The sequence below is a fragment of the Mastacembelus armatus genome, chromosome 12 (genome assembly GCF_900324485.2).
Source record: "Mastacembelus armatus chromosome 12, fMasArm1.2, whole genome shotgun sequence".
NCBI lineage: Eukaryota > Metazoa > Chordata > Actinopteri > Synbranchiformes > Mastacembelidae > Mastacembelus > Mastacembelus armatus.
Window position 1 is genome coordinate 14,017,032 of NC_046644.1, and position 9,281 is coordinate 14,026,312.

A 9,281-nucleotide genomic window follows, 5' to 3' on the forward strand; every position below is an offset into this window, starting at 1 on the left:
TTGGTGCTAGAGCTAAAAAATTGGAGCCTGATGGGCTTAACAAGATAACCACAGATTTACTCTGATTTACCAAATGAATGCTGTAAGCCATCCAGCATTTTAAATACAGTCTTTTGGCAGAATATTTTGCAGGATTAGTCAGACTGTTTAATTTTAAATAAAAAATAATAATGTTTAAGGATGCAGCAGTACCAATACTTCCACCCTTTGCTATTAGAACAACTCAACATTGTGTTCTTAAACCAGTGGGAAAATTGAAGATTAATCATGACCAGTTACTTACTGATCTCAAGGAGCTGTCAGTGGGTCAAGCATATAAAAATATTAATTAGGCAAAAGCAAGACTAAGCTACAAATATAATAATAATAAAATAAACACAGTACACTATTGCCTGTAACTGGCCCAAAAGTGTCATGGGATTTTTTTTTTCAGGCTGCAGGCTATTTATGATTTTTACTTGTACTCTTCTGTGCTTCATTTGAGGAACTTTTAGTTTGTTTTTGCTCCAATTCTGACTTGTAGCTGATGAGAATGATGTTATCAAAGGTATCAGTACTGTATTATTTCACACTGCTTTTGTATAGATATTTTGTTGGACTTGATGTCTCGGCCTCGTGTTTAACAACAGAGTATTAAGCACAGGAGAAAATGGCAGATTTAATGAGAAATTCATCTAACAGTGGACTATATTGATGAACAAGGAATAAGACATAGGAACTTGTATCTGTCACAACATTTTCAGTACATAGGGCCACAGCAGCCTGCTGTCTGAAAACAGTGTCACAGCTTCCTCTGGGTCTTCTCCTAAAGCTGCTGTAGCATATGCAAAAAGAAGAGGAAACTTGGAACATCTTTCCAGAAGGGAAAAATGAATAGAAAGTACAGGACTTTGTGTCACACAGGCAATTACGCTGAACTAAACAGCTCCTTATAGTCTCCCCCGGCAGACAGCGAGACTGATCCCCTGCGGTGGAAGCTACATGAGGTCAACTCTCCACAGGTCTGCCAGTTGGCCAAAGCATACCTCTGTATCTCTGCCACCCGCACCCATGCTGAGAGGGTGTTTAGCACTTGTGGCAATATTGTGATTTGTCATACAGTAGGTCAGCACTGAAGCCAGATTTAATGAACTTGTTTTTTGGCACATGATGTTAACAACGATGTATACTTGCCAGGGCTAGTTTGCCTTCTTTAAAAAGCAAGTTAGAAATGCCAGTTTATTTTTTTTTCTGCTGTTTTGTAGACACAGAGAATGAGAAAAGGTTGTTTGGTGCTGAAGTGTTTGTTTCACCTTCAGGCGCAGCATTCAGAAATGAATGCAGACATGCTTATTTTACTGACAGTTAATGGTAAAACTGTATTGCATAATAGCATGGTCCATTATGCTTTATGCTTTAGCATTTAGAGTCTTAGAGAAATTGCACTTTCTACTCAGCTATTATTATTACCAATGTTATTATGTTCTAGCAGAAAGTGGGGGAAGATAGTAGGCACATTTCATCTATAGCTATAAAGTACTGTATACCCACCAGATTCAGAGAGGTGAAACACTAGATAATCTCTAGTGAACCTATATTTTCAATTTTGAAACAATATTTGTTAAAGTACCTAACATAATACCCTTTTGATATTAATGTTTTTAAATCAGATAGGTAGATTTATAGCATTGCTATTATTATTACTACATTTTGTGAAAAAAAGGTAATCAGATGTGAAATATAGTAAAACATTTAAGATAGTTTTATTAGTTGAAAACCATGTGGTCATGTGGCCACCCCAAAAGCCAGATTGCTGCAGGGAAGTGAGACCCAAACACCCCAAAGCAGCAGTGCAGAGCATTTGTACAATTGTGAGGCTGTATCATGGCCTGAAGGCACAGCGAGTGTTTCAGATCCCTTTGCCACCTTGTAGGGATTACAGATTTGAATTTGATATGGGCAGCCACAGGCAGTGAGTGGAGGGAGTGTTAGAGTGGGCCAACAGAGGACAGACACATAAAATCTGCATGTTTTTTTGGTCCTGGATTGTATTATAAAAAATATTCTTTAATCACTAAAACCTGAAAAACTACACAAACAAAAGCTTCCTAGGCTGACTCAGTGGTTAAACAGCCTGAATACCATTTGGAACTACATGGGTTTTGACCTTAAATCTTGTGTCAACATTTTTATTTTTCTGTTCTAATAAAATATTGAATGCTATAGCATATAATCTTTGAGTTGTTGCAGGCATTAACCATCAGTCAAGCCAAGATATTCCACAAGAGCGATTTTGGACATAACTTCTCTCCACAGACCACTTGTAAAATCCTGATTTAGCGTGCAAGAAAACACCAGAACAAATAATGTTGTTTTATGTCTTGAGAATGAAATGACATCAGAACACAGGACAGGACAAGATTAATATCTTCTTCTGAACTTTAGGTTGAAAGAAAGATGCCTTGGAGGCCTTTCTGAGGTTATATACTATTAAGTAAATGCATATTTCAGCCTGAAAACCAGTAATGTACAATCCTAAATGCTGACAATAGTAAATATTCCTTGGTGAGCTTACCAGAGGCTGCAAGAGCGATGCACATAAGCAGGGCAAACCGCACCATGTGACCTTCCATCTCTAAGTTTAGGTCTCAGCAGTTACTGGAAGATGAGTCTGGGTCTCTGGGGTGTGAAGGTACTTGGGCAGCGGCTGGCGTGTCCTTGTCGGGTGGCGGAGCAGCGATGACTGTGGCAGTGGAAGAGCAGACAATTACAGTTTTTAAAGGTCACAAGGTCAGGAAGGAAAAAAAAAAAAGTTTTGAAATCAATGAGGATATGTGATGGTTGATAAATGTGAGAAACTACCAGACTCATGCAGGTGAAAAACAAGTGGTGTACTGTAGTCAGATCTGTCACCAGCTGTGAGACTGTATCAGGAACGGGTTAAAACCCAAATATCTTCTCTGAGGCTGATCAGCCACACATATGGTCATAATTTAAATTATAATAATAAATTATTGATGACTGACATGAAAATGAATAGAACACTTTCCACCATATGAGATGTGTGATTGAACGGTAGTGCAAAACAATAGAGAACCCATAAAGGGCATTGGTCATTTACACAACCTGTTGAACACAGACATCGAGTGAAATGTTGTTGAAATATCTTAAATTCCTTCAGTAAGAGGACACGATTTTCCCGGAGACAACAGTTCTCTCCATCTTCCTGCGGCACAATGAGGGTCTGGACCCAAGGGTTATCTGCTGGTCACTGACTTTGTCTCAGGAAGCTGAACGGCATCGCTTTCTTTAAATAATATCACAATGCCGCAATCAGATAAGACCGAAGCTGCTCTTGTTATATGATTCATATAGCAGGAAAGGAAGAGGCTGTGTAAACTGTTTATGTGCGTCCAAAGGAAAACAGGCTCGTTACTTCCCTGGACTTCTTACTATATGACAGACCAGCCTCTAATTAGCAACATAATTATTAAACGTGTACTTAGAAACAAACCAATTCACCGACTAAATATGAATAAATGTTAATATTGTGTGTAGTGGCTTGAAAAGTAACGGTCCCTGAGAGGCGACAATCGGGCACGTTTGGACACAATTCTTTATTTTTACACATTTAAATGATATAACTTTTATCATTTTGTATAGTTGACGTTATTCCTTTAAAAGCTGATATAAAACGCGCTGTAGGAAAGAGTCTAAACTCACTGCCCTTTGCGCTGTTAAGGAAATGAAACACAGCCTAACATACATCCCTGAGGAAATCTAAAACACATGGTTATGAATCAAAAACACTTACTTTATAGGCAGGGTGGCTTTCTTGAATAAAGTAGACTTTATAATCCACGGGGATTATACCAATGTGGATGTGACTACATTCACCAATGTGACGATGTCAGGACTTTCCAAAGTTTTTGTGCTGCCTGGGCGGTGCAGTTTACTTTTGCACCCTCCCACTGGTGTTTTTTTTTCTCCCAGTAAGTGCTGCCCCTGTCGTGCATTGTCTTATCTGGTCAACACAGACTCTCTTAAAAATAAGTTACGTCTAAATCTCAACTCAGTCGTTGTGATTTTACAGCACTGATTTTTTTTTTTTTTTTTTTTTTTACAATGGGCCCCTTTTTACGCTTTATAGGCTTCATCTAGATATGGTAGAATTTTATTATCATTTTCTGTGACAGTTTTGCCTTTTATGTTCCAAGAAATACTGACATCAGGGTGCTGTAGCAGTAAACTCTAGGCCTACACTAAAGGAAAACAAAATGTTACTTAAAATCACAGCCCATAATTATAATAATAATAATCATCATCATCATCATCATCATCATCAAATTCATGAGTGACATTCATATCTGCCACTGTTTCAACCCAATGAGGAAACAGGGGAATTAAATCCATGGATGTAGCCCAGGTAGCACCCAAATTGCTTATGTCCGTCTAGTCAAATAGAGATGTCCTTAACCTTTCCTCATAATTATGAGACGTAATTGCAAAGATAAGTGCTCCAAAAATTCTTTTCTTCTGTGATTTCTTTTTTTTCTTCCATACAAAATGCTGCCTACAATGAATTCTAACTAAGTTCCCTTAAGGAATAGTTTGTGAAATACTTCTGTTATTTATTTCCAGAGAGTTAACCTTAGTTTGACTCTATATAACATTAGCTTACACTTTATAAAGGTTCATTCTTACTGAAGTTTTTTTTTCCACTTTTTTGCATCCTCATTTTTTGCAAAACTCATTTCATGTATCTTCGTAGTTGTTTCACTTCCAGTTTTGCTCATTTCACATCTTGCCGTACTTAATTCACTAACTTTCCAACAAAACATTTTAACCATCACTTAACGCATAGGCTCCCAATAGGCCCATTCTTTTATCATTCCATCCATATTTAACTGAGAAACATAGAAATGGCTTCTCAATTTGGCATGAAAGCAGATAAGCTTTTTTCTCCAGTTGTCGAACTATTCTTTTAAACATATTGAAGAAAGCTTGTCCCCCTGTGAACAATCAAAAACAGCTATACTCAAAACTTGTCTTCAGAAAAAGAAAACAAATGTCATACATCTAATATTAAGTTTATGGGAGAATGATGATAATGATGAAAATAACAATGAAAAAAATATTTCCCCTGGGTTTACATTCAACTGGCAAAGTGAAGTAACATTTTTGAATAGAGGGTGGATAAAATTACCAAGGTTTCACCACAAAGGATATGAGTTTTATGGAAGCAGCCTACCTCCTGAGTCATAACAGTTTTATCTGGCATCTGACTGTCTCCCACAAAGCTTCAGTCACATATATTAGTAATATCCTAACATTGTTGTCACAAATGTATGTGTTATTTTTATCAGGATGCACAGTGTGATGAAAATCCAGACCTTTACATGTCAAATAAACTGTTGTAAGACTACAGTTAAAACAGTTACCAAAACAGAAAACACACTGTCAGATAGATGGTCAGAGAGTTGATACAAATGCAATTCACAAACCTATTTCAGTTGTAGACTACATTTTATTTAAATGCCACACTGTGGTGTAGTTCTTACCATGAAAGATGAACTTAGTTTGAGCAGGACACTTCAAGGTAAATATAATCTCTTCAACAGAATTGTTTTTGTACAGTCCCTTTGAATATATGTCACACTGAAACCATAAAAAGGAATCCTGTGAACCTGTGATGTGATATTTGCCTTCATTTCTGAGTGCTTTTGTGTTTCTTTCTGTTCTGTTTGTTAAAATGTCACTTTAATGTGTGGTTGAATGTGATTATGACATGACTGATCACATAATAGCCTCTACAGTCGTCACAACGTGTTCACAGAACCTAGCGGCTTTCCACCTGCAGAGCACGTGTGACACAGCTGTGTAACATGTCTGTGTTTCTTGTGATACCAATGAGAACAGCAAGCTAGATAGGTATGTTATAATCATTGTCTGCAACCTTTTGTGTTGCAACGTGATAGGGTTCAGATGTCGACTAAAATGTTTTTATTCTCACCTACATATTTCTACCAGATTTTTTAAACAAGTCCAAGATGCCCTGAGCTGATGCCATGTTCTTATAATGCATTATTATGAAGAAATGTGCTTGAATTCTTCTCTATTTTTATGGTATTTGCTTTGGTATGCATTAATTTGGCCATTTCAGTGTGACTGTACTTCTGGTATGGAAAGTATTTACCAAAGGTCACTGCTCCATCAAGTGTCCTGGTAAGCAAACCATCATGCACAGTAACAGAGACCGTAAACTAACAACATTGTATTTCTTATACCTGTGTGTGTGTGTGTGTGTGTGTGTGTGCGTGCGTGCGTGCGTGCGTGCGTGCGTGCGTGCGTGCGTGCGTGTGTGTGTGCGTGCGTGCGTGCGCGTGTGTGTGTATTCTTGAAATAGACTTAGAGGAGGTCTAATCAAGCAACATAGTGAAAATACTTGTGTGGGTGTACTGTGGGCATGGTACTGAAAGTCAGAATCATATTTAAGAAAAAAATATGTGTGTTTTAGGTGACCTCACTGCATGTTACCAGTATTCTGTGTTGTTAACTGTATGATCTGACTAACAGGCAGACTGAAACATTGATTCAGGTTGTGAATATGACTACCTCCGAGGCCACTTTATAAACGTGAATGATATTGGTGGACAGGCAGGTGGACAGTTGCCATGCACTATGTGCATAATGACGTCTTTTTTGGCACTGCAGCAAGAGTGAAAGTCATGCTTGATGCAAACTTTCGGAGATGTTAAATTATCCTGCTGCTATATAGTCACTCGTCAAGTCGACAGTCCGTGGCAGGCCAAATGACCCTCGGGCCTCCGGGAAATGCTCTGGTGCTCACGATGGTCTGTCCACCATGGCCCTCACTGGAAGTAATGGGAGATTTAGAAATCAAAATTAGACTTTAATTTAATGTTCTATATCATATTTCTAAATCTGCATAGTTTCATTACATTTGTTACCTTACCTTGTTTAAACTTAAAAATAAAAGAAAGTAAAAAACTTCCCCCGAAGGACCAGCATTCATCTCTGGCTACTACACCAACATATTGCGAGGAAAACGTGACTGGAGGAGAGAGTAGATACAACATCTATTCTGTACTGAACAGACTCAGAGGAGTCATCACCCCGTCAAATTAACTCTCCTCACAAAGCCTATTGGTAGAGCAGAGGAGCAGCTGAAAAACAGACACTCCAAATTAGACTTCAACAATGCCACAGAAACATTTAGGATATATGCAAAACTGCTGAAGCAAACAGCATTACACAGAAAAAAACTCTTTTTTGTCTATTTTTGCTCAATATGTGTGTCATGTGTTGTAAACACCAGGACCCAGGAAGGAATAGAAAGGAGTTTTTGTGTCTGTCAGTCACTGTTTAGGGACATGCTGCACCTGCACACATCACCAAAATGGCTTGTTAGGGATCTAGTGCAGGTCCACTGGTGGCTACAGTAAGAAGCATGATGGCTCTGGTTTTGACCTTTGTTGGCAAATCTTTACCTACATTTTCTAAGTTTTTTATAAATATATATCAGTCTGTGGACACTGGCATAATCCAGTTACTCCATGATTACAGATCAAAAGTGCTCAGTGCCTAATTGGATTAATTGAGGCATTAAACAGCTAAAACCCCACTGTGCATTAACAACCATCAGAGAGCTTTGTTTTCTAAGACAAGCTGATATTCAGCTTAGTTTCCTTGACCTCATTCCTTCAGGCAGCATGAGCAGAGAAATGCACATGGGATAGGTCATTAAGTAAAGGCAATTTTATTCTACTTGTATTCTTTGTTACTTAAATGATTACAATCCACTAGTAGCTGGATTTAGTAACAGAGGCATAAGTCACAGTTGGCATTCAGTTCAAGCACTCCATCACATCTGAGGCTGGCCAGAGGACATTTCTACAGTAGCACTCTACTTCAATGGCTTTCCTTTTTATTGGAGTCTACCCCCAACTCTCCACCCCCACCCATGAGTAGTGTTTCAATAACAGGAAACAATCGGCCATCGTCTTTCATCACAAGTTGACGTTGGTTCCCGCACGGTGCCACTGGGTCTCTCCAGTGCCAGCCAGCCAGCCAGCCCGCCACAGTCCGTAGCAGAAAAGAGAGAGAGGGAGAGAGAGAATAAAGAGCACGGGCCAACTTACTTGTTTCCTTATCATCCTCCAAGGAGGGATCTGACGCATGGCTTTGCAGCAATAATATCCGAGTCTGATAGGAGACGAACAGAAGCCTGTCAGTTTTACAAAGTCATTTCATGTACATCTACAATCCCATAATGCAGCTAATGAACAAGGCACTGATTATAGAAACATACTGGTTACAAAATTATATCTTACTTCTGAGAGTAATTCAGGGCTTTTGCTGGAGCTGCAGTTAGGATTTAGTCGAACACTGGTCCTGGGTAATTTTATATTAAAGTCACAAAGCTGCATGTAATTGTCTGTGACAGTTTTAAAAGCACCCAAGCACATTTTTGTGTCGAAGGGACATTAACGTTCCCGTTGTCTTTTTGAAGGTGCATCAACAGATTAAGTGCCTGTTTGGCTTGGGTTACTCTCTGCCAGTGTCTACTACAGGGGTTACTATTGCAGGGGGTCTCTGAAGTTGGAATTGTTCAAATTCTACACATGGGGGCTTTCAGTAAAGTGTCAATTGTCTTGTGTGCTTGGCAATTCTGGGGTGGGGTCTTAGTTAGGACACATAGGTTCTTAGTTTCCTGTCTCCCCCACATTCACTGATATGTGTCTTTTACTTTCTCTCCCTGTTGTACGTGATAAATTCCGCAACCTCCTTCTTTCTTTGCCTTTGTTTTGTACCTTTATTAGGTAAAAGCAGCATTCCTAACATTCCAGCAGCATCCTCGTTGACTTAATGAAAGTGCTCACAGATGGCTTTTCTTGATTGATTTTCCTATGGACACATCCTGTCCCCCTTCAGAAGCAGTGTTCCTCTTCCTTATCCCTACAGCGCAGAGACATGCTCAGAGCGCTCCTCAGAGGGTAGTCCGGATACCTGTTGCAGTGTTTGCTTGGTGAGGTGGAAGTATGCAAGTGTGTATGTGTGGGGTTGTTTGTGTGCATGTGTGTGTGTGTAAGGGAAGGTGAGAGGTAAAGGAAGACACCTTGGTCATCATGTACTCAAAGGAAAAGTTATAACACTAGTGAACTATGGCTGCAGCAGCATGTCCTGTATCCTGTTGTGTCTACAGGCTCCAGCACCTTGTCCATGTTTTCTGAAAAGCATTTCCTTTTTCAGCGTGGAAGAATTGTCAAAGTCCCTTGTTT

General features: G+C 39.2%; 1 protein-coding gene across 1 annotated transcript in view; it reads right to left on the reverse strand.

The window, feature by feature from the left end:
- eng (endoglin) overlaps positions 1-3,921 on the reverse strand; it is a 37,457-nt gene extending 33,536 nt beyond the window's left edge. Inside the window, exons 1-2 of the mRNA XM_026296610.1 lie at positions 3,794-3,921; positions 2,555-2,722 (exon numbers count right to left, since the gene is read on the reverse strand). Coding sequence (XP_026152395.1) covers positions 2,555-2,612 — 58 coding nt within the window. The 5' untranslated portion in view covers positions 2,613-2,722; positions 3,794-3,921. The remainder of the gene's footprint in view (positions 1-2,554; positions 2,723-3,793) is intronic.
- Between the last annotated feature and the right edge of the window lie 5,360 nt (positions 3,922-9,281).